Source organism: Mycteria americana, chromosome 20 (assembly GCF_035582795.1).
Source record: "Mycteria americana isolate JAX WOST 10 ecotype Jacksonville Zoo and Gardens chromosome 20, USCA_MyAme_1.0, whole genome shotgun sequence".
In the NCBI taxonomy this organism is placed as follows: Eukaryota; Metazoa; Chordata; class Aves; order Ciconiiformes; family Ciconiidae; genus Mycteria; species Mycteria americana.
In genome coordinates, this window is record NC_134384.1 from 7,174,808 (window position 1) to 7,200,707 (window position 25,900).

Consider the following 25,900-nt stretch of genomic DNA (forward strand, 5'->3'; position numbering starts at 1 on the left):
TCTAGAGATTTTGCAGTTCTGGATGTGATAAGTAATAGGGGATGGGACAGTGGACATCATTTGATATTCCGCTCTACACTGAACATGAGATGTTTTCCATCTGACATTCACTGGAGAATACAGCATGGAAACAGGGAGGTTAATTCTTTAACAGTGACATTCAAACACGTGCTGTTATCACTGCAAAAGTCAGAATATAAGACAATCTGTAACTTATTTACAGATTACTGTATTAATAGTAAACTCTCTTTCCTTTAAAATGATTTTAATATATCAGTTGCAAATTTCAAAAGTAGTGTTAATGTGTAATTCATCACAGAGGATTAGGCACAGTTTAAAGAGCAAGTATTGCCAAATCCAATGAACGTGTCTCAAAGGATCTGCAATCTAACAACAGATGACAAAAATCAGGTGACCAACCATTTGCTTCTTTTTGGCACCGTGGTGTGTATTCAAAAATCAAATTACTATAACAGCACTTCTGGGATCTTAATCTGACTTCCTGCATAAAACAACCTACAAGACTTCCTTGAAGTAGTACTGAAATGGAACCCTTCTTTTAGGAAAACTTTCTTTTCAGAAAATACCAAATTCTGGTTTAGAAGTAGTGAATAATCTACTAAAAAGCTCTGATAAAATGTTCCAATGAATCATTACCCTCATTCTTTACAATTTGTAAACTTTCACTTCCTTTTCTTTTTTAGTCTGAGTATTTCTAGTTTCAACTTTAAGCCACAGGATCTTGCTTTATCTTTTACCAATAGATTAAAAAGCCTCTGTTCCCCAGGTAGCCCAGTGAAGAATTAATTTCCTAAACCTTCCTGAAAAGAGACTACACTTCACAGCTGGTCACTGTGTTTCTCAGTCTTTAATAATTTTCAGATTTCTTCTCTGAATAACCTTCTTGATTTGTGAACACAAGACGGTGAGATTATACTGGAAGATCTATCTAATAAACACAGGGGTAATGTATTTATGTTACTAAATGATACTACCCTCAGTCAGCTTCTGGAGCCAAGAATATCATCAGCACTTCCAGCCATTTGCCATTACAGGGAGCTTATCTCAGCTACCCACAATGACTAAAGTTTTTAAGTCATTGTTTCCAGGGATACTGTAAGGGAAACTATTAACAGAGACCACACAGCCTGTTCTCAGATGTAATACTTTACATACATACTGAAATAAGTATTGTTTGGGCCGACCTTAAGAAGAAATCCAAATCACTCTGAGTGGACTGTTATTTTAATCATTAATTGGCAAAACTCTGGACAATTAGTAAATATTAGGGGAAAGCTGTGATTTTCTGTTTTCTTTCAAGGTCGTTGACAAAAGTTTACAGCAATGCAACAACAAGAACCAGTCTCTAAAGGACCTAAGCAGAGTAATTACTCCTCATTCAAAACCATATTTCACATCTTTCAGTTATCCAACTTTATACCCATTTAACGTGAGTCATGTTAATACTGTATTGTTCTGATTTCTTACTGGTAAGTGAGCTACAGAAATATATTCCTTCTGCCTATCATCCACATATGCCTGCATTTTGCTCTCTCTGGGAGAATTCTGTAAAAGCATGTAATAAAGGATGTTAACATAGACTTGACAAACAGAAATTGAGCTGTGCAACAATTTTAACTACAGTTACTCTGATAACCAGGTTTTTATAAATACTAACATTTTCAAGATGTCTCTCTCCAGCTTACTGAGCACAAACTTGAAAAGGTCACTGGTATGAAAATCCTAAATTTTAAAAAAATATTTTCTAAACAGGATGCAAGTCTGAACACTACATATTATTTATAAACATGAAAAGTATCAGTCTTCTCTCTTTGGACTGTGAAATGCTAAATTTTATCTCTTCTAGCAGAACACGGTACCCTGACAACTACACTTACCACATCTGAAGGCAGATCTTGTTAGGGGCCTCACTGCAGGAATTCAGGGTTTTGTTCACATAATAACATGTTTCTTTTGCCTGAAGATACCTCAACGGGTGTAACTGATCTCTGCACAGGGAGACCGTGGCAGACTCATCCACAGTAGGATGAGTAAGTCCTTTAATCCTTCTTAGCTGCCCACAAACCACGTCACTGTAATCCATCTGAAGAAATCCAGAACTGTGCCTCAAAGTAAGCCAGAGAAGGTTACCAACACATTAACCTCCCTTTTTGCTTATTAAAAGAAAAATTAAGAGCTTTGAAAGTCAGAAATTTTTATTGCTCTTGGCTTTGAAAGGCCTAATTGTGAGACTAAAATATTTCACAGGCCATGTTTTAAAGATTTCTCTTGTAACTTCAGGAAAGACAGATTGCTCGCTAGTAGCTGCAGTCACTGGGGAGTTGGATGGTAATTTGCCTGGTAACAGGGGAGCGATCCACAGACATTTTAACTATCCCATGCAGTGACCTTCTCTAAGCGTGGCAAGGAAGGAGAATTTTCTTCCTCTTCCTACAACACCTTGTCCTCTGAGGCAGTGGCTGTTTCCAGACATCACTTTTGACTCTGTGTGACTGCGTCCACAAATGGATGTGCACCCCTCCCAGACCTTGAGCTCCTCTGCCATTCCCTGCAATACTCTCCTCTGCTGTAGCACAAACCACAACCGCTGTGTGCACGCGTCTGTCTGTCTGTCTGTCTGCTGGCAAGCAACTGTTCAAGATGGGGCATTTTCCCTCTCATTGCCTGCTGATTTTTTATGGTGTTCCAACCTTCTTCAGAAAGCCAAGGATATTTTGAGTTCAATAGGAAAACTTGAGAGAATAATAAAGAAATAGGAAAATATATTTAAATTATTTCAGAATCCTCTGATAGCCCCGTATAAAGGAAGCCCAGCACCTCAGGAAGCTTTGGCAGTGTTATGCAGGCAGGGATGGACTCAGATGTGATATCCCTCCAGCTGCCTTAGAAAAGTAGAACCCCTAACTGTGAAGATCATCTAACAGTAAAGATGGAGAACAGCTCTGTGTGCTCTGTAAAATATATATGTACATATATTATAGCATCAAGACGAAGGTATAAGGAGCTATGGATCGCAATTGTGTGGTTCAGAAAGCATGTCTTGATTTTCATTTTGGAGACATCTTAAAAGTATAAAATAGGAGTTCCTGGTTTATTTTTGAAGTACTGACCTGCTCCACTTTAGCTTCCCCTCTTCTACTTATTAAGCTGTTTTCCCATCCTCCATGGCACAGCAAGGCACTGTCAACAACTTCAAGAGACCTGGACAGAGAACTAGAACAGGTCCATCGCCAGACTTGTTTCCAGTTTTTGGTCTACCTGTTTACCTAACACGCAGAAAATGCAAGACTGTCTCAGTGCACCTACAGCGCCTGATACTTGATTGCTGCTTGTCCTCAATAACTGCTTCTACAACTTTCCTGGAACTCACCCTGCACCACTGTTATTAATGCTCATATTGTGCCACCTTCTGCGGGTAAAAACTTCGAGATTCCTCAGTCTCATGTGACTTGTCACCTTCCACGTTGCCCATAACAGGGTAGCGGGGACAAATACTATTTCCGACTGACAGTCTGTTTCTATTACTGGCATGCGTAGACCTGAAAAGTCCAAATCACTACCTGGATCACTCTGAAAAGCTTCTCAGGGCTGGCTTAGTCTTAGTTCAGAGAACGAGAAGGACTGGAATGGCAGCAGTCACTCTCCTTCAGCATAAGAAACCTCTTTTGCAAAGCACTGTAAAAATCACTACTGAATTAATAGCTAAATCAGCACCAAACCTTCTTATTTTGCACTCTGGAGGCTTTACCCACTCAATGCTAAACGTCCAAAAGAAGAAAGAATTAAGGAAATGCATCACATGACGGTAAGTATGAAAGTTAACCTAGCTATAGTGCTGATAAGCAAAGCTGTAATGCAGCATTTCTAAGATCATGTAACACAGAAAAATACAAGAACATATGCCACACAATCCATCCATTAGAAAAAGAAAAAAAAACCCAACTCTATCAAAAGCCAAGATAGATTATTCTGCTGCACAGTAACGGAGGTCACCACCACTTCACACACAAGCAGAATTCTTCAAGTGCTGAGATAGCATTGCGCCCATCATCTTCTACTTTGTTTCAACTTAATGTGAATAATTTTGTTCTCAGATATGGATAAGAAAGGAAATTTCAAGTTCAGAGTGGCCTGGGAATAGTATGGTATTAGAGATTCACTGCCACTGTTAAAAGTCTTTGCCAAAAGCTCATAGAAACTTCAAGAAAACAATTCTGAGAAATGACCTAGTTATCACTCCAGAACACACAAAATAATTTAAAACTTACTTAAAACGCCAAAATCTCTCAGATCTTGCGGTTAATCAGTCTTTAAGAAAATTTACTATCGTGTGTTTCAACAGTGCTTCGATCTCACTTCCTATTTCTATTAAATTAGTCTCTAGATGCCGTAACTGTGGAAGAAACTTCAAAATACAACACATGCAACTAACAGACAGATATCTGCCTGGGATTACAGACAGCCCAAGAAAAGAGAAATTTGAAGTGAAATTTTGCAGGGGATAAGTCAGGTACTAATGCTGTTTTATAACACCGTCAGGAGCACTTTTGCTCCTGAAAGCAATAAGCGATCGTATCACGAAGAACCAATGACTGAGGAAGCCTTAAGTGTCAACTGGTAACATTGGTAGAACAGAACGGGATCTACGTTCCTGAAGGCAACTGTATCTTTAAAAAGTTGGAGATGCAGTTTTATTAATTTCATGAAATACCATGAAATACTTTGGTCAAATAATTTTTCAAAATGAGGCCCACAGGCATTAATTTAACAGCAGTCGGTAAGTGGTATTTTCCTGTTCATCAAATACCAAGTTGTATGTCTTTGCCAACAAACTAAAATACAGTGCAATGGTCAAGGGTGTGAGCACCTCTGTCACACCAATTCTGGCAAAATTAGTAAATCTGCATTCGATCCTAATGCTTCTAATATTAAGCTCTTTAAGGTGTAACCTTAATCTCTACAGTTCTCTATACAGCACAGAAACATCAAGTATTTCCTCCCCGCAGATCAGCTAACACACTCTAAAATCAGCTGAAGTATTTTAACATGGCTTAAGGTCAAATCTATTAAAATTAACGAACACAGTCAACGTAACCATTCTAAATCCAGGACATACGCATATGAGTACAGGCTTCAAGAAACCTACTTTTTTGTGCATTCTGGGAATGAAATGATCAGAGGCCACTGAAACCACATTTACTGAAACGTGAACTGACACGCATACTGAAACCATGCGAACCTTCAGCACTTCAGCCTGAAATACCAGGTTATCCCAGAGACAGCATCTATGAGTGCACTATGAAAATAAATTAACATTTTATCACACAATCACTGCATTGTAATGAGTAGCCCAAAACAAACATATTAACATGTTCAGCATTTTTTTTTTTTTTAACATTTTCTCCTTTGGGGTGTTTACTTGGCCCTTGGTGGTCTACTGTCTTTTTATGTTCACATAAAGAACCTACGTTTTTTAATTTATATATCTTATTAATGCCAATATGTTCAAAAGAGACATTTCTAGGCCTCACTATGATCTCTATTATTATTTTACAGTCATACCTTTATAAGCAAACATTTTACACTTGACCTAAAAGGGAAATGCTATTCTGTATAATTACAGAATTTGTATGATTTTATGCACACAGGCATTGTTACAGCGAAACAATGAAAATCTTGTCTAGCTTTGAATTCTGCTTCAAGAGCATCACACAGCCAACCACACAACCACTGGTCCACAGTGCATTCATTCCTGATCTCTGTCAGATAATGACTGACTCAAAACTTGAATTACAATTATTTTATGGTATTTCTTTAAACAGTATTAAATAAAATTTTACATGTGTCAACACTGACTAATTTTGAAAGCCTGTTGCCCACAATATTTCAGCTGCTTAACCATTGGTGGGAAGGAGCTATTACTATTTAACTAAAAGTCAATGTCCTTGTCAAAAGCATGTCCATAGCTTGACAGCAAAAATGGGTCAAAAAAAGATGGAGCATAAAAGAAGAAAACAAGAGCTCAACGTTTTACCTCACTGTCTGGGCTGGGCTGGATAACTTCCCAGGTCTGAGAGTCCACGTCGTAGCAGTGCAGCTCATTGGGCAGCGTGTTATCTGCAGCACCACCAAACACGTAGAGATGCCGGTCGAATGCAACCATTGTGTGGCCGTATCTTCGTTGTGGAGGAGGAGGGGAGCCTCGAAGTAAGTGCTCAGTAGGAATTCGTGTCCAGCTAAGACATTAGAAATGAAACAGTATATTTTTTTACAATTCTTTTCTGCAAAGTAAGTTTTCTAGCTCTCAGATTGTAAGACTAAAGAAGAGGAGCTCTATTACAGTAGTTATTGAACCTCATGAGCACAGACGACGACGGATCCTGCAGATTTCTCAGACACCTATGTCAGCTCCGTGTTGCTAAACTTCTAACTGAAAATGTGATAAAGGCAACATGATTCCATAACCCAGATGTATTTATGTAAATCCCAGCAGCTCAAAGACCACAACTTGGGAAGGAATTGGTGATCTATTATCACACATTTTAACAGCTAACCCTTCTAAGTAAAGGGCACCATTCTGATACCGTATCCCATGTTGATAAGGCATCGTTTATTCCCTATTCAGCCAAGGTTTGGACGCCGTTAGCTGTTGTTTCAGGTGTGGTTCCACTTCAGCCAGTAACTAGACAGACCAGGTTGTCAGAACAGACCGGTGCGTCTGTATTCCCACTTTTTGGCATTTTTCCCCCATCAGAGGGGCCACGTTTTCAGAGCAATGGTCAACACTATGAGCAAATCACACCAAACGTCTCAAACTGAATACTCCAGATTTTAAAAGATACTATGCGTTTTACATTTCCCAGTGATTTCACTGTGAACTGGTATTTCACAGGACCTCTGTCTGGTTTTAATCTGGTTTTAATCTGGTTTTAATTCATATAACAACTTTTAGGAAGGTAATATTTGGCATCCCATTCTGAATACACTAACATTCGTGCTTATTGTTTAAAATGAATCTACTAAACTTTCTGCTCATCTGCTGAAAAAGACCAATCTGATGCACATGGCAAACAACAAAGTCTTATTAAAACAGTCCATATTTTATCTTATCTACCCTTCCTCATCATGAGATGCAGTATTCTTCCTCAATACCCTTAAGTCTGTGCATTTCTCAGCCGAAGTAGTCAAGTACTACGTGGATTTTGCGCAACTTAACTGTCTACACTTACATCTTTTCCTTGAATTCAAACTGAAAGAGGTTATTGGTAATCTTTGCTCCACTCTGGCCAGAGAAAACAAACATTTTGTCTTTGCAAACAGCCACAGGAAAATTACAGCACGAAGGAGGAATTTCACCACTTTGTTCAATCTGAAAGATAACAAAATTCAAAATTTAAAATGTATTACTGTAGCGCACAGCTACGTGTGTTGAGCGTGCTGCAGGACCATGCAATACATCAGCAGATAGGCCACATGGCAGCAACGGGTGCAGACAACCAAGTCCCTATAAATCTGGCTACAGGTAACCAACTAATGCTGTGCTTACACATCTGCACAGACTAATTTTACCATGGAAAAAAAGGATGAGGGGCCACATTTCTAAAGCCGCTGATCCTGTAAGGATCAGGACTCTGATCTTGATAGCCAGCCAGCAAAGCTCCCCATCTATGGCAGTGGTTAAAGCGGGAAATGCAGTCTCTTTTTACAGGGGGCATAGCAAAGCCACCATGGGCAGTCTAGGTCCGGTTCACAGATTCACAAGCAAAAAATCACTTTCATATATGCTTGGTTTTCCAAATACACAAAAATCAAATTTGAACTGTTTCTTTTCAGCTGTGTGACAAATACATTCTGAAGAGAGAGCAGTATAACCCAGCATAGGAGATTTTAAATAATTGTGTATGAAAACAAAAAAGAAAATTCTATGTGTTAGTTCAAATTAAAGCTTCTTACCTCTTCCCAGCATGTTAGCTCTCTATCTTGCAGGCCAATTGTCCACATATCATTTAACCTATGTGATAACACCAAAAATGCTTGATTTGAAACAGTTTACTTTTGGTAATTTTTAGCTCATAGAGTTGAAAGGACAGAGATCCTATTTTATCAGCATTCCGAATCCTGCACAGGAAGAATCTCCTACTTCCGCTAACAGAAAAAACCTATTATAATCTTTTTGTCCTACACCTAAATTTTATACCACCACCTACGCTTGCTTTAGCATCTTTCTGGTTACAAGTATACTACAGTTAACAGTTACACAGAGCAATTCTGCCTGGAGCTTAAGGATTTGAGCTATTTAATCTTCAGGATTTTTACAGAAATACCCCTTATTACCCTGCCTTCTTCTACCCATCCCTGCTAACCCCTGAGACTGACCACAGTAATTATTTACGTGGCTGAATTCTACCTCAAATACATAGTGGAGGATGAAGCAGATGACCTGACACATTGCTGACTACTACGTATCTGACTATGCTTTTCCCAGTACTAGTTACTCACAGACAACTACAGATGCTTCCTGTGTTCGAACCTGCCTGGAGGCTTATGTTCCACAAAAAGACATTTTTTAACATGATCAGACATATTTAACATAAATTAGACAGCTCCTCTCACCCAATCTCTCCCAGCTACCCAAGGGCCCTGGGGAACTCCCTAAGCTGGAACTGAGCAATTCCAGAGAGTCATGCATCTTTCTCCAATTCCTCCTCCAGAAATAAAGAAAAGATCCCGTCTGTTTTTCCAATTAGCAGCAGTTCTCCCGGAGACTTTGAGGAGCTGATAACTTTTCTGCAGATTCTCCTCAGAAGAGGAGGCAGCCCAGCACATTGAAGCAGCTCCCACTTTATGACAATCTCTATATGCTCTCAGGATGCAAATATTGTGCATCAACATAAAATACTTCTCAAGTTCATCAAGACAGAGAAAAATTATGTGTTCAGAATTGATTCTTCCCCGGTAGACTAACAGCAAATGTGAAGAGCTGCCATCTGGGACAAGGCACCAGACTCTCCCTAGCTTCTCAGTACCACTCATTTCCAGTCTTTTCCCATCCAAAATCTCATCTCCCTTCAACCTAAATAATCTTGATATTTCAGTGCAGCATTCCACCAAAGGTATCACATATTTTCAGAGAAAAAGCTGACATATTGTTCTTAGTTCTGTCATATAACTTCAGAGAAAATTCATGCTTTGTTCTATAAGTCTTCAGCGACATCAGAAGGCCTGTGGCGGGTATCTTCTGAGAAATGCTCATTTGCCAAATTTCAAAGATCTTTTAGCACCTTTACAGCCAAAAAGATTGTCAAATTATACATCCATAGCCATTCTGAGTCACCAGATTTTTAGGTTTTAAACACATACTTATTTGAACTCACATGAACTGGTGAATTGCAAAAATGTAATGCTCAACAACAGGCTGGGTTTTGCAAAGCTCCAGTTAGGTATTTAAATCGCTCGGTATACAAAAATGTCTCTACAGAGGTGAAAAGTGAGGGACTGGGACTTTACAAAAGTGCCCAAGGAGAGAGCGATCTCACCACGTACCGTGCATTGCCATCATATCCTGCAAAGATCCACAGCTTATCGCTATACACTGTCGCGCCATGAGCTGACCTTGCAACTGGCAATCTGCAGTTGAGAAAATTAAGAAAAAAAAATCTTAAATCACCTGCAGAGGTGCTATAAGAAGGATCTGCATGACAGCTAAAACACACATGTAAGAAGAATAAATCCCCCTACACAAAATGTCTTCAAGCCAAGAAATTGCTTCTGTCATACACCCTCAAAACAGAAAGCAAGCCTCTGAAGGGAACATTTTAGAATTTTACACTTTGCTCCCTTCATTAGAGAAAAATTACCTTAATGCATACAGAAAATAAAAAGAAAAAAAATCCCAGTTAATTCATTGCCAGGCCTCAAATACTCTTAAAGTATTTTATGGGAAATAGCAAATAGTGGGACAATTAATAGCACTATCATTATGGCAAAGTGGCAATCCACTCGTGCTATAAAAATTAATATTTTCATGCACTAAGAAGGTGGAACACATAAATGAGCCCCGGGACAGAGCTCACAATGCTTATTTGGGATGGTTTAGCAGGCGTTCCTGAGATGCAGTGCCCACAATAAAAGATCAAACCTACGATTTCTCTTCTCCTATCTTTGTTGTTTTTACTAAATCAGCCAAGAAGGCCTGAGCAAAACTGTGATGCCACAAGGCCAGCAGATGTAATGTTAGCTCGTTCGAGATCATTTGTGCAGTATGCACACTTGTAATTGTGGGGTAAGACAAGGACATTTGAGTTCATAAAATATGAATAAGAATTATTCTCCAAAATGTCTGAAGTTGCTAGAATAACCAGAAAGAGAACCTACCAATGTGGTCTGTGTTCTAAACCATAACATATGCTCATCAGAGGTGAGCAATAAATTGTGCGTAAAGACACATATGCGGGTGTGGTAAACATTAAGTAGTTGGGTCAAAATCAGTGTTGCGGATAACATCCTGAAATGTGCACAAGTCAACTTTAAGAAGTAATGCATTACTGGATTTGATTCTGCCTTGGAAAGCTGAATCTCAGGAACCTGTGTTCAACAGATCCCAACATATATCATCAACTCATTCATCTGCTTCTGACTTTATTTGTGTGAACACACATCACCTTAAGGCGCTTCAGGCAAGCGTGTGTATTTCAGAGCACTCCAAGAAAGTCAAACTTTATTCAGAAAAGAATGTGTAGATTTAACTACAAATAAGCTTCAAATTGTTTTCTGATAAAACTAAATTGAAACTATGAGGGATCAACAAATTTCATGCTATCCTTGAAAAAGAAACCATTTGAAAGAAAACATTGCCTTTGCTCTCATCCCTTCTCTCACAGAAATGAAACATGAAGAATGGATTTTGGTCAAATTTCCAATACAGTACACTCTGGAATGGAGGCCTTGCAAAAAAACTCCTTCGGAACAACAGACAGTTTTCAGAAAACTTTTATCAAGAAAGTAGAGCAGAAATCGTCCTGCAGCCTTAATATTAGCATTGTAACCAATTCTAACTGTGTCATTTTAAATGTTTGCTGAGGTACGCTCAAGTCGCCTTGAAGAGTAGGGTAACGATGCCAGCTCCTTACCTTCCTTCAGTCTTCCACTCTGTCCACTGTCCAGTTGCAAACTTATATTCAAACAGATCATTTTTATTCTTCAGGTTGGAGTTGGAATAAATGTCTCCAGTATAGCCACCTGGGCAACAACAATTCCATCAGACACAAATACAATAGAGCATACACACTTCTAGTCATTATATTGGAAGAAAACTGAAGTTCAGATCACACAAAGAGAAGGTATTTGGCTAATGGACTACTACAGGTGGGAGACTTCTCCACTCCTACCCCTAAAGAAACACTATGGTAACGAGTTTCAAGCCTTCTTTACTTTAGAGAAAACAGGAAAAGTATTTCCAAGCTAAAGCTGAAATCACAGTCAGCCATGAAAAATACTGCATTTGCTACTGAATAAGATCTTCTGACACTTCCTAAAAATATCTAATTCTTTTTTCAAAACAATAGCAGCACATTTATCATTCCAAGCATGCACAACAGTAATCTGCCACTGTCTTACCAAACACAAACATGCTGCTCCCATAGACCACAGCTGAGTGGTGATACCGCGGTGCTGGCGGGGTCCCCGTGGTAAAAGCCCTGCACAACATTTAGAACAGCAGCAATCAAACACCCTTGTCATGCTTCAGGCACTCAAAGCTACTGTGCAGATTCAAAAAAGAAACAATTGTTTAAACGTTACTCTCCTGTTCCTGAGTGTTTTCACTAGTTTTGGTTTCTTAATTATACTGTCCAAGATTTTATGACAGACTTTGCGCTATAAGCATAAATGGTTACAAACATGACGCTGCTGAAATCTGTTTGGCAGAGATGGCAAGCGAGGCACAGGTAAGACTGCACTGTCCAGAGCAAAGGAGCCAAGCAAAAGCACCTGTGAGCCCCCCTTGGCACTTTTCCTGCCCTGAGGGGCTGTCCCTCTGCCCGCGCATCCTTTCAGCTCTCTCACAGGGTGTATGAACAGTGACAACCCACGGCTCTGCCCATCGCAGTGCTGCCCAGCACCCCCTGGCTGGCAGGAGCTGTGTGGGGACACTCGATGACCTCCCTGACAGCTCAGCCACACAGCAGGCTTGCAGAGGTCAGCGATGACAGCACTTGGGTGGGGGTGATGCTTCCCCTTGGACGCTCTGGTAGAGCCCCCAACTTTTACACCGAGGTGCTGGGGAAGGATGAGGCCTCTCCCAGCCCTGCCCGCAGCCCGCAGGCAGGGAGGGGCCGAGCCAGCAGCGCCCGGCGCAGCCCACCTGCACCACGAGCAGTCCTTCACGTCGAAGCGCAGCAGGTCGTTCAGCATCGTCTTCCTGCGGGGAGGAACGAGAGGGGCGGCTGAGCCGGGCCGCGCAGCCGGCGAGGGGCAGCCCCGCTCCCCTCAGGCCCGGCCCGCTCCCCTCGGCGCTCGCTCCCCCTCCCCACAGGCCCGCCCTGGCCTTACCCGTTGTCCCCGCCGAAGACGTAGATGGCGTCCCGGTAGGCCACCACGGTGTGCTTGCTGCGCCTGCGGGCGGCAGAGAGCGGCGGTCAGCAGCCGCCGGGACGCTCACCGCCCCCCCCCCGCCCCCGGCCCGCCGCCCCCCGCTCACCGGGCCCCCACGAACTCGTCGCAGGGCGGGAGGCGGCGCCACCGGTGCACCGTCTCGAAAGGCCCGAAGTTGAGGGTGAGGTACTCGACGCTGTCCGAGCAGCTGTGGTCGAAGTCTACGCTCGGCGCCACCTTCGAGCGCCCCGCGCTGCCCGCCGGGGCTCCGGCCGCCGCCATGGCCCGCGCCAGCCCCCGGCAACCGCGGGGCCGCCCGCCGGACTACGGCTCCCGGCGTGGCTGCGGGCTCACCGCCGGACTACAGCTCCCGGCGTGCCCCGCGACCGGGCTTCCGGAGCGGCCGGCTGCCGCCCTTGGACTACAGCCCCCAGCATGCACCGCTCCGGGGGGGGGGGCGGTGCGGGGCGGAAGGTTCCGCGTTCGAGGCCCGCGCCCGGCGGGTAGGGCCCGCGGGGACCCAGGAGGCACCGGGGCTGCCTCGGTAAGACTCGGAAGGCGGGCATTGTATACATCAAAGGAGTTTATTTGTTAATACAAAAAAACAAACCAAGAACAATACTCATGAATACACATAACGTCTCGTTCCAGAGTCACAGCTGAGCTATTAACTAGTGAAATTATAGTCCGTGGCTATCGGAGCCTCACGCCCTTCTAGCAAGGTAACACCCAGTGTGCAAAACACGGTCGGTTCCTCCCCACGGAGGAGCTGTGAGCAGGACACACACGTGCCAGGCATCAATGTCGGCAGTGGCACGTGCCCAGGGCTGTGCGGTAGCCTGCATCCCACCCTTCAGTTTTAATTCAGTTTAACAGGGAGTTTGTATTTCCTAACATGGTGTTAGTAAGCTTTACGACTATTAGTTTAGTTTCTTCTCAACAGCAGACAACAAGAAGAGTGCTCTGCACCTCGAAACCAGCCTTTAGACGCATCTCCGTAGAGTCCAGCACTTTTCATCCTGAGCAATCACCTTGTTACACGTCAGAGTTGTTTCAGCAAAGCTGACACCCCTCCAGCAAAAAAATCTTGCTTAAAGATACATCACGGAGCATTCAGAATTTTGTTGGGAGGAAGAACAGTGAGAAAGCATAAGGGCAAAGGAGTTACATCACTGCGAGCACCAGTAGGACCAGGCAGGTCCTTCAAACCATCTCCCTTGCACACCGTTGCTCTCATAGCCTATTTTGGCCTCTGCTAGGGGAAGCTTGAGCCACAGTATTTCTTGCCAAAAAACATCCTGCAAACCATAAGTTTGCTTGCAATCGGGTGTGCTGCACAGCTATCCTGTGCCCACCATCTCCAGGGCTGGTCCCAAACTCCATCCCTTAGCGCAGGTCCCATGCGGTGGCACCGTGCCTGGCCAGCTCAGGCTGCACATGAGCTCATGCTGCAGGAGGGAGAGGGCAGAGCACTAGTCCCCAAAAGCCACTTATCCCCCAATCTTTCCCATCTCACCAGCTACACTCCTGGAAAAGCCATCGATAGCTGCGAATCAGAGTGGTTTCTAACCAACACACTGAGCTCCAACAGGAACTCTACAAGACACAATTGCAAAGAAATCCTTTGGTTTCTCAGTTGAGGATGAGGAATGGAATCAGTAGTACTAGGCTGCTCTCACTTTTCATGGTCTTGTTTAAACCCACCATCCAACTTAACTAAAGCAAGCACCATGAAGGCACACACCAGTCAACCCCCACCAGAAAGCACGCGAACCCCACCAGCATCTTTCCACGAGCCCTGGCTAACCAGACCCGAACGTGCTGCATTTACAACTGATACCCTAAAACACACCTAGATGCTTCCAGATGTTTGGCATTCACTTACCTCCAAGAACGGATGACTGGTTTTGAGCCTTGCTGCCAATGCATGGGGCAAAAAAAGATGGTCCTACCTCTTCCCAGGCTGGGAGCAGTCACTCTGAGGACACTCACTTGATCCTTCCTGTACAGCTATCGGGATACACCACTGCAGCCATCTAGTTCTAGTTTGGTTTCCTCAGGAGACTGCACTCTTTAGTTTAACTTGTTGGCCCTTTTCAGTGAAAGCTGAGAGAGACAAATGCCTCAAGACAACATCCCTAATAGACTTTAAAAAAAAGAATGTCTAGGCAGAAGACAGAACCACAGCATTCCCACTGAAGAGAAGGCCACGGCACAAAGTTTAATTATATATTCTTAAAAACCAGAGAATCCACAGGGAAGAAAGATACCGTGACACAGCTGCATGGGAACTTTTGATCAGAGCTTATGCCTTATTAGAGACACACACATATGCACACACACAAAAATCAGGCTTCGAATTCTGCTTCTCATAGAGCTATTCATACAAAACCATTGAGGACTCAAGGATGGGTCAGATCAGCCTGCAGGGAATGGTGGGGATTCCCCCTCATTCTGCCCATTCTCAGGCACAACCTGAGGGGTTGGGGTGGGAAAGGGGAGCAAGGTCTGCTTGAGAATTCGGTTATTTTACCGTTTTCCCCACACATGCTAAACAAATTGTGCCATCTTCGTCTGTTAAAAAGTTAATTTATTATCCCCTCCTGGTAAAAAAGTGAAAAGCTATACTCTGTTAGACCCGTAAGATACAGAATCACTCCAGCTCTTTGGAGGTTTTTAGATACAACTTCAAAGCATATTATTCCACAAAGGAACAGCAAGTACCTTTCTTAAGAAAGGAAACTCTATAATGGGTCAGCCTTTTTCTTTTAAGCAGAAGAAGATGTATCCATTACAGGACTCCCTTTCTGTCCAGATGACTCCTGCAAAATACCCTAACATCCTCCGGGCGGCACATACAGAAAGTTTCCTAAGGAGAAATATGTCTTAAAAAAGTGACTTCAGGAAACAAGTGCAAGTTCCTTTTAAATCTGTTTTATAAGAAGGATACCAATGTACATTTTAATAGTTTTATTTTCATTATCCCCAAGGGGGAACCAAAGGCAGAGAGGTGTTGTGAGATACATCACGCTGTTCTTATGGGTAAATCAATTTGCAAATGTTATTTTACCACTCTATAAAAATACACACAGGAGTGTGAAGGAAGCAAAGTAGTTCAGAGTGGCTGTCATGGAGCAAATACGTAAAATACAATCAGGTTTTTTTTCCCCTAAAAATTGTGGCTCCTTGTGTTCCATAAACCCAAAGTCTTTAGTAGCCACATGCCACAGGAACAGAAATTTAAGTGGTAGCTTCCTTTGAGCATGTGCACACAAAAGCATTAGTAAAGAACTGCTCCCATGGGACTAGACAGCAGATGTGAGCGACAAAGCCCCATCCACAATAGGAAAGAAGATATGCATTCAGTTTTATTGTCTCAGCTTCCCATCCAAACTCCTGTAAACAGGTTCCATACCATTCAGGCATCTCTGATAAAAGAGTCTATAGTTCTATAAAAAGAAGTCACGCTGTAAGATCAAGATAGTTACCCTGTATGTGTTATGTGAGCGTGAAGAGGAACCACCTTCCCATTTCTCAAGATACATCCAAGCAATCTGTAAGTGACCCAATTCCTTTCTCTGTCCAACTGTGCTATGGGAAACTCAGTTACGTGCCTCTTCACAGGTAGAGACAGTTTGCTTTTAAAAATATTAAGGACACATTTTTTTTATCTTTAAGAACTTCCTGGAAAGTTACTGTGGAAAATGAAAGTGCTCCCATGGTGAGACCAATGTGCAAAGCTCTACAGACTTCTGTCCTTGCTGCTTTCTTAGTATTCCTTCCCTTAGCAGATTCATGTAAAGATGAGGCTCAATACATTGCAATGAGGCCATCATCCACCTGTAACAAGCAGGTAGACACTGGAAAATGTTTTATGTTTAATCATAAAACGTGGAATAAGCCAAAAAAATATTGTTCAGATATGATCGGGATGGTCTCTTGAGTGGGTTTATATACCAATGGCCTGTAACACTCGCTTTTCATTCTCATTGAGATGGTCTGAAAACATTGCATAGCAGGGCTGCTGTGCAAACTGACAGAGGAAGTCAGTGAGATAGGCCTGAAAGGAAGACAGAAAGACCCAGTTAGCATCACGTCACTTTGGAAATCCTGTTTCTTTCATGTATCAAAAGATAAACGTCAACATGCACCAAGTAAGACAAAGGGATTGCAGGGAACAGAAAAGTGATGTGGAAGGAAGGGCGGCAGCAGAGGGGAAGGGCTGATGAACGGCTGCCGGGTGGTGGTAAAAAGCAGGAGCAAAGTATCACACAGGGGCTGTGACTGGGTGGGAGCATCTCCCAGGGGAGTATGAAATTCTGTCATGTCCAGTCTCCAATCTACTTCTGACTTCAGCCAATAGCTGTGAAGCTCATGGGTAGAAAAGACTCATCTCCCTCTGTTCAAAAAGTTTTGTTCATTCACATTTCCAAGTTACAGATATTGATCCAATAAGGAAAAATATCTCCAGGCATTCTTGGGATACTCAGCACTTCCCAAAGTAGTTTCAATTAACTGAGTACATTCGGGACAACAATCAGTAGCTGGTGTTCACAGTTTTGTTCAAGCACAACACAGAAAAATTAAGTTTATAAAGAATGATAGGAATCTGATTTAAAAAACTCATTCTAGAGCATCACCTGGAGATCTATTTGGTAAAGAGGGTCCTTTAATGCATCTGGATCGTCCTCTTCATCATCTTCATAGTAATCCTCATCTGTCAGAGGCAAATTAGCAGGTTTTAACATCAAACAGAGCAAAATACCTCAGGAAGTATTCTATTATTCTATTATTCAACTACTGTTGAGATCCAAGGATCCAAAAAGAAATAGTTTCAGCACTGCTGGGTAAAAAAATTTGTATCCAGAATATTCACTCCTTAAGTTCAGATGATTAGAAAACACGACACCCCAGAACAAGAAGGGTCATAGCGTGAGTCTCAAGGAACGCGCAGGCGAGACGAGCATACACGGGATAACTAACAAACGTGCTTGTCTAGTATGTGCACTATTATCTTACGCCTTAACCTTATGTCAGGGTGACACATTGCCAATTCTGTGCTAATGTAAGCAGTCTCCCGTATTGTATCTGCCTGTAAGGTTCTCTCTTCTAAGACTATAGGCAAACTGGAGAGCAGAGGAAAGAAGATATTATACCTGCTCCATCTTTATGCAGCTATTATTTCTCAAGGTCACTCCACAAACAAGTTCATCCGCTGCTACGACATTGTCATTCCAAAGTCATGTCTACATCTTTAAGCATCAATTTTCTCTTTAGAAGAAATACCTGGATGAACCTCACGGCAACATGAAGCCTACGCAGCATTTGAACTCTCAGGTGAAAAATGCAGTTATTTAATCATCGTGTTATTCAGACATGTCCCTCTCTTACAGAAAAAAGTCCTTAGTCAAAATCCCAGCGTAATATTTCCTTCCCCTTGCCTGCAGTCTCTGTTGAGCTGCTGTCAAGGAAAGAAAACTTTGACTAGGATGTCATCTACTCTATTTTCACTTTGAGTAAGCACTTTAAAGCTGTTACTTACCATACTTGTTTGTGGAAAGAATATCTGATAAGAACTGTCCTGCTAAGCCTTCATCTTCATCCTCATCCTCTTCCTGATCCTCCCACATATCATTTGAATCATCTGTTTAGAAAACAAAAATTTAAAAATTTCTAGAAATAAACAAAATCTAAGAGGTCCAGTCTGTCGATCACTATACAGGGGACTGTATAGTTTTTAGGCAGACATCCCTGCTTGTGTAGGTGGATGAAGGGAAACACCTGCAACCTTTACCATCCCTGTGGAACGAGTAACTCAAGGACTGGAGCTAAGCAAAAAGCAGCTGCAAGAATGGACGCTTAAAGTAGGGAGGAAGAAAGGCAAACCAGATACACTGGCCCAAAATAATTTTCAGGTCTAAGAACACACAACACTGATTTTATCCTTTGGATCACTATTTAAGCCTTTGTAATTACAGTATGCTATTTACTATTGTGAGTTTCTTATTACTATAAATGCTTCTGAAGAGACTACAAAGTAGATTTAAGCCATGCAAAGAGGAAAAGCAAACCCAGTATCTTACCTTGGCTCCAATCTGCAGTTGTCTGTCTAGATGCATTTGCTTCCATCGCATTAGAGAGTTCATTTATTATTAATTTTAAGATTTTTACTAACAAAGGAATGTTTGTCCAGCGTTCAGGATCTGTAAAAGAAGAAAAATATATATGCATTCTGCTTTTAATAAGAAGTTGCTAAAAACAGGCCTTTTTTGTGGTGGTTGTTTTTTTTTTTTAATTTTACCATACGTTTAAAATGGTCACAGACGAGCAAAAACTTCCAGGTTGGGAGGAAAAAGGGACTGACAAAAAGAACCCCAAATGTTCCTTCCATATACCTTCACAGCTGGATTTCCAAAGATCTTAACTGCAATATCAAATCTTGCATATTTTGAATGAAAAGGCATAGTTAAAATCTTCTCAGCTGAATTAATTTGTGAGTCTACTCAACAAAATCATAGCTACAGATGACTTCATTAAGCATTCTCTAAAATTATTGTTGCACATCTAGCAGTGCTTTCAAGTAAATGAGCAGTGCAGCACTCCCACGCGTGGCTCTACCCTTTCTGAGACACTGCAAGCTCCAACTTTTCCTCACCAGGGCTCCCGCAAGGCCTAATTATTCCACAGGGATAGCTAGACAGTGGTTTTGTCCTTAATTGCAAAAGTAAAGATCCTATCAAATGAAGAAACTGGAAGCACTAGTTTTAACTCTTTAGGTGCTCAAATGCTAGCAATTACTGTTCTTCTATCTGACTAGACAACATCTGAGTTTGGTTTGTGCTGTTTGGTGGGGGGTTTTAAGTAAAGAATAATAAGGTAGTGGGTGTTTTGTGACCACTACTTACCTCTCATACTCCTAGTGCTTTCCCCTATTTATTTCCTTTACTAAGTCTTACTGCATCACCCCAAATCCCCCAAGCCTACGACAGCTGAAGGCTTGAGGAACACCAACTGCCTCGATGGGCCTCCAGTTTGGATCAGTACAGCTGTTACGTCCTATCCCGCAACTGTTTGTGCACAGCAAGTTTCAGAACCAAGGTTTTGACTGACTGCTGAAGACAGCGGCTCCCCAGTGTCTTCCCCTCGGGGGCTCTGTCCCCAGAAACAAACCTGCCGAGCGCCCTCTCCGATTTAATATGTGAATCTCTATACAGTAGTCTCCAATCAAGGATTTGGGGTTCAGCCAATTAAAAATAAGACAAGCCTTATGCAGGAGACCGGCCAAGCTTTCCTTAAAAGTGATCTCTAACTTGTTGAAATCATTGCTGGTATTTGTGAAAGTCTGTCTCATCGAAAAAAATACTACTTTTTTTTTTTTAAAATCTCTGCATTCACTAAACACTTTCCTCTCAGAGAAGCTACTAGGCATCATGAAATTATCAATTCTATCTCATTAGATGGAACAGGATGACGCAAAATAGCAATGAATAACTCCCTATCCCATAATCACCTCATCCACTTATATTAAATCAGAGTCTTATCTGGAGTCTTCCAGATCAGACTTTGGCAGAATTAAAGCAAATAATGGATATGTTAAGTAATGATGTATGGATTAGCTCTAAAAAACAACATGCACCTTCTGTAGGAAATATCTCCCACAGCTTTGTGTGATCTGCAAGATCTATTTTACAGCCTTTCATAGCATCTACTAACAGGAAAAAAAACCCTGTTAAAACCAGCAAAATTATTACTTACTTTTGGCTGACTTTGATCGTGTCCGTATTCCCTCATCCATATTAAATATTTCTTCTCCCTTTACCCGAATGTCCTGAAGTCGCTTGTCATCTGTGTTGATGCCATACTGAAGGAGTTTACACAATGCTACAGAGCTGGGAAGCAGGGAATAGGAAAATTACAGATGAGATTGTCTCTAAACTGCCTGGCTTTCACAGTGACTGTTAATAGGGAACACATCTCCAGAGCAGACATTCAGATGCCCTTTTTTCTACACTTTTGCCAAGAACAAACATTACAGAATTTTCCTATTTTGCCTGCTTTATGTCAGCATCCAAAACTGGACTCATCTCCTCACCTGCACAGCAAGTCAAAAACTGACAAAGCTTTGGATTAAACACTACCAAATGGTGCATACATACATTAACGGTTTTTCCAGTTCAGAAGGGCCATGAGGTTAAACACACTCCTGAAGCATCACATGCAGATGAAGATGGGAATTAAGAGGAAAGCAGTGGCAAGAAAGTATTAATTTGGTTGATCTGCAGCTGTGAACATCTCTTCTACTTTTCTCCAGTCTCAAAAGCTCTTTTTCACTTCTGGTCCTTCACAGCTCAGCTACACTCAGACCTTCTAGCCTGCTCCCTCGATATCTTCATGTGTACTTTCCATCTCTGCTGCTCGGACTTGTACACCACACTTTCAAGCATTCTCCAGTTCCAGGCTGTTTTCAAGCCATACTGAGGATGACTTTGACTACTGGTTAAGGCCACCAATTTACACTTGGCACTCTTAAACCTCTCTCCTGGCTCCACAAGTCTCAAACTGAAGTTTCGGAGCTCTGTGGAACTCACTCTTTTCGTGCTTTCACTTCACACCCTCCTTCTCTCCCACACTATGGCTCTGAGTTCCCATACTGCTGGTTTGGACACAGATCTTACATGCCACCCCTGAGTTGCCCGAAGTTTTCCCATCCTTTCATCATGCAAGTCAAGAGCAAATAGCCACTTCTTCAACCTGCCACTCACAGGGACAGGGACTGATGCACACAGAAGGCGTCAGCTATCTTCATGTTCCTTTTACTAACTCTAAACAAGAGGGTCTTCTGAGCAGGCATTGCTTTTCCTCAGTACACAGAAAACACCTAGCATTTTCTAATGCACAATAAGCATCACCGTAAATAACCCAAATCAAAGTGTTTAATACAGTGTGGAGCCCTGCCAAGCCATCTGCACACAAATAGCTCTAATCTTGGACAATTAGAGACAGCACTGAACAACAAAGTTTAATCTTGTTCTCCCTATCAGCGTCAGCCTTGGCTTTTCCCTGCGGTCATAAGCAGTCTCAGAGGATCCTGCAGACAACCCTGCTCTGTCAAAATGGGGACAAACCACTGCTCTTAGGGATGAAACAGACCAAGTGTGACTGAAAACAGCACCAGATCCCCAAATCAGACTGCCTCTTGTTCTGCATGATCATTCACAAATGTCCATTTTAAACACGCCTTTTCTTATTATTCATTTCACAGGCTATTGACTGCCTTATAACAATAACACACCAACACATACTAAGAAGTGAGTTAACAGCTGGTGAGACCCCTAAGAGTGGTCTGTTAGGCTTCACATTTCCAGAAAAATCAAAGACAGCAGCTGCGGCAAAATTTACATTAATACAGAATATTTCATGCTTTGGAATATAGTACTTCTCCACCAGAACACAGATGTGCTCCTACAGCAAAAGGGAGAGAAAACTGTTTCAGTTGATTTCTTTAGTGACTTTTAAGAGATCATTAAATCAACAAGAAATCACCAGATTCTCTTAGGAAACCCTCTACAATGCCCTGAAACTCTACAGTAGTCTATAAAGGCAATTTCATGCCTGGAGGCTATTCTCATCCCAGGCACAGAAGTTCAATCTCAAAAGCACTCCTGTGTTTCTTGTAAACACCCCCTTCCCCCTTGGGTCACCCTGTTCCAGCACAGAAATACCAGGCAGCAAGAGGAGCACTTAGAGGAAGATCAGAGGTTGCTCCAATTACCACAACTCTCCTGAGCCAAACTGACAGTGCAGGAAAAATTAATTCTGTCCAACGCTGGCACACACTAATGCAAGTCTGAACCAGCTCCCCTTCCCCTCACACCCAGTGCATTTAATTGCAATGGGATGATCAGTCAGCTAACGTTAACGCATGGATCCTGCTTATGAAAACATCCTACCTGACTTTGCCTTCGTATTGCCCATAGAACAAGTGCTGCCGGCTCATCCATTCAGCCATTACAAACTCCAAGGCAGGCTTGCCAGTTGGTCCGGGGAGACTACACAGGAACTCTAGGAGCGGTTCCAGTTGTGAGTGAACCAAGTGAGCAAACACCATAATCAAGGACTACAGGAGGAGAAAGGAAACATTAGCTGTACATAATTTAATAGTTGAAAATGTTTTATCAAATATTCAAGTAACTGAGTTCTCTGCAAGAGCAGAGACTATGCTTACCAACCCCAAGAGGAAGAGGAAGTATAACCCTCTGCAAGACACTCTGTGCTACAAAAGCAGGCAATAAACTACTACAGTCAACAGCAGTATTTATCCCCCACCAAAAAACACAGCAGGAATAAGTTTACTCACACCCATGCCCCAAACTAACAAACCTTCCTAAAGCAAAGATTAAAAAGCTATTTAAAAAATATCAGAGGTTGCAGCTGACTTTTGACTAGCAAAAATAACATATGCAACACTCAGACACCGCAACTGCCCTAATTTGCTCGATGGACCAGAAGCTGTACACATGGTTCTATACACAGAGCTCTAAATCCACACAAATCTAGCAGAAACGTGTCTCATTATCAAGCTAAGGAACAGAAGTTATTGGTCCAGAGCCAGAACCCATATTCTCTTCCCCTTTCACCCCAGGGATTTCCCATCATCACCTCCACCACAGGACCACCCTTCTCCCACATCATCACATCATAATTCAGCAGCACTCTTCCAATTCTGAGTGCACTCTAAACACAAGTTTTAGGGAAAGAACTGCAAGTTTTAGAAAGGTTTTTTTTTTTGTTCTGGTTTGGTTTGGTTTTTTTTTTTTTTTACAAGATGCAGTTTTACAGTCTGAATCTTAAAGACCAGGAGTAGAATTCATATGCTGCGTACAACTAAACGTCAGTCTCCAAGCCTGAGGGCATCCCTGTAGGCTTCCTCGGGGAAATGATGCCCACCTCCAGAGGTCCAGCTTTCAGGCTAACACAGGGAGGTGATTCAGCATTGTGAAAGGCTCACTTCTCTTCTCCTGGCTACAGGGGCTTCATGTGACTGCTTCAGATTTAAGCTTCCAAATCTTTTAAAACCAATACCAAGCAAAGTGAGAGCCATTCTGAACAGTTAAGAATCAAGAGTGTTTCCAAGGGGAAACAAACAAACAAACAAAAAAATCAAGGCTTTAAGATGAAATCTGTGCTGACATCTGAATGGCCTTCTTGATTCACCATGTGCTGGCTTGAAAAACACACATACAAAAATCAGAGAAATACACAAGATAAAAGGGTTAGAGCAGAGTGAGCCTCAGCCAAGTCCCACAGCGAGGGCAAAGGTGGGATCTTGCCAGAAGGCAGAACTCCTCAACAGTGCCAGCAAAACGCCTTCCCCCAGCTGCTGCTGAGGAACCAGGGCAGCCATCACTAGATGTTTTACATTAAGGGCACAGACAAGAAAGATAGCAGAGAGAATGAAGACCACTGGGATAAAATCATTCCATAAAAGTGTGCCACTAGAAATAGGTCAAGGCTAGAAGAGATGGTGATGCTCTTGTCTGGCCTCTCATCTGATGCAGGCCAACTACACCTCCCGTCCACCGTAAGTTCACCTTGTCTCAACTCCCAGGCATTTATCCTTTTAATACATGCACTCAAAAACATGTGCTGCCTTTGCCACAACATGGCAACTTGGGCAACTCTTGTCCCCTCTAAAGGTTCACTGCTTGCAAGCACAAGGTCATGGGGGACTATTTAAGGTGCACTGAAGCTTACCCACAAGAACCTGGCTTACCCTGTAATCCAGACAACTCTGTAGAAGCAGAGCAGGCATTTTCCTGACTACTTCAAGAAGATATGTAGAACCTCCAACTGCAGTAGCCATAAATAATCAGGCACACAATTAAAAAAAAAGACAATTTCTTTTCCTGACACTTCTACTTATTCTCCTGGGTGCCCAGCCTGCTCACCTGCATTACACTGAGCGTCTCCGCTTGTTGCATTTTGCTGAGGATAGCTCTCAGGATCTGGTCCAGATTCTCTCCCAGCTCACTTCCTGCTTTCGAAATTAAAGTGGAGACCAGCCTGCCCACAAAGGCAGCAGTGAATTCTGAGGTCCTTGGATCTAGAAGCTGGCTGACCACCTGCATCACATACCACAGTCCATTGTGGCCTTGTTCATCATGCCATTGTGCAATTTGCTCCAGCGCCACCGAGACGTATGCACGCAGACACTCGCCACCGTTCTAAACGAGAAAATAGTCATGTTAGAATTTCCCTTTCTAGGCAAGGGAGCAGGGAGGCGTGGGAAGACATCTCCTTTCATCACCCCAAAAAGACCCTTAACCAAGATAAAAACAATGGGCAAACTGGTGGAATCTGTAAAAGATCCAAGCTCTCTAATGTGCAGTAAAATGAGTGCCTAAATTTAAAAATAATTTCTACGGACTTCAGTTCATTATCAAGTACAAAACTCTTCACTGCCCAGGCAGCCCTCAAGAAGATCATCTAGTAAATACAAAGACAACCTGAAGTAGCTGCATTATTATGCCAGTCTTGTTACTCAGAGAAATTCCAAGAGGTTCTAACAAGTGAGAGATGAAGACAGGAAAGTGTAGCATGAACAAAACATAACCCAGCAGCCGAACTGCAGTCTTTTTGAATTCCTTCTTAAAACAAAGATCCAGCAAAGCAACCAGCATGCTGGTCTCCAAGCTCTTCTTGCTGGTCTCCAATACTGTGTTCAATTTTGGGCCCTTCAGCACAAGACATTGAGGGGCTGGAGCATGTCCAAAGAAGGACAATGAAGCTGGGGAAGGGTCTAGAGCACAAGTCTGATGAGGAGCGGCTGAGGGAACTGGGGTTGTTTAGCCTGGAGAAAAGGAGGCTCAGGGGAAACCTTATTGCTCTCTACAACTACCTGAAAGGAGGTTGTAGTGAGGTGCGTGTCGGTCTCTTCTCCCAAGTAACAAGCCATAGGACAAGAGGAAACGGCCTGAAGCTGCACCAGGGGAGGTTTAGGTTGGATATTAGGAACAATTTCTTCACGGAAAGCGTTGTCAAGCATTGGAACAGGCTGCCGGGGGAAGTGGTTGAGTCACCATCCCTGGAGGTATTTAAAAGACGAGTAGATGTGGTGCTTAGGGACCTGGTTTAGTGGTGGACTTGGCAGTGATGGGTTAACGGTGGGACTTGACGATGTTAAAGGTCTTTTCCAACCTAAACGATTCTTTGATTCCATGATTCTATTCTTACCAGTATGTTGTTCAGGGAAAGCCATTTCTATGGTCTGTATTCACATGGCAAAGGG

General features: G+C 42.5%; 2 protein-coding genes across 3 annotated transcripts in view; both read right to left on the bottom strand.

The window, feature by feature from the left end:
- The window catches only part of LZTR1 (leucine zipper like post translational regulator 1), a 37,263-nt gene extending 24,271 nt beyond the window's left edge, over nucleotides 1-12,992 (bottom strand). The window contains exons 1-9 of one of the 2 annotated variants that reach the window (XM_075521876.1): nucleotides 12,719-12,992; nucleotides 12,571-12,633; nucleotides 12,383-12,439; nucleotides 11,638-11,717; nucleotides 11,151-11,259; nucleotides 9,565-9,648; nucleotides 7,975-8,032; nucleotides 7,251-7,390; nucleotides 6,056-6,257 (exon numbers count right to left, since the gene is read on the bottom strand). In XM_075521876.1, coding sequence (XP_075377991.1) covers nucleotides 6,056-6,257; nucleotides 7,251-7,390; nucleotides 7,975-8,032; nucleotides 9,565-9,648; nucleotides 11,151-11,259; nucleotides 11,638-11,717; nucleotides 12,383-12,439; nucleotides 12,571-12,633; nucleotides 12,719-12,894 — 969 coding nt within the window. In that variant the 5' untranslated portion in view covers nucleotides 12,895-12,992. The remainder of the gene's footprint in view (nucleotides 1-6,055; nucleotides 6,258-7,250; nucleotides 7,391-7,974; nucleotides 8,033-9,564; nucleotides 9,649-11,150; nucleotides 11,260-11,637; nucleotides 11,718-12,382; nucleotides 12,440-12,570; nucleotides 12,634-12,718) is intronic. The other variant, XM_075521875.1, reaches the window with a different exon arrangement.
- Nucleotides 12,993-14,787: 1,795 nt separating this feature from the next.
- Nucleotides 14,788-25,900, bottom strand: part of IPO9 (importin 9) — a 40,812-nt gene continuing 29,699 nt past the window's right edge. The window contains exons 18-24 of the mRNA XM_075521877.1: nucleotides 24,561-24,836; nucleotides 22,563-22,729; nucleotides 20,368-20,501; nucleotides 18,696-18,815; nucleotides 18,155-18,256; nucleotides 17,253-17,329; nucleotides 14,788-16,672 (exon numbers count right to left, since the gene is read on the bottom strand). Coding sequence (XP_075377992.1) covers nucleotides 16,562-16,672; nucleotides 17,253-17,329; nucleotides 18,155-18,256; nucleotides 18,696-18,815; nucleotides 20,368-20,501; nucleotides 22,563-22,729; nucleotides 24,561-24,836 — 987 coding nt within the window. The 3' untranslated portion in view covers nucleotides 14,788-16,561. The remainder of the gene's footprint in view (nucleotides 16,673-17,252; nucleotides 17,330-18,154; nucleotides 18,257-18,695; nucleotides 18,816-20,367; nucleotides 20,502-22,562; nucleotides 22,730-24,560; nucleotides 24,837-25,900) is intronic.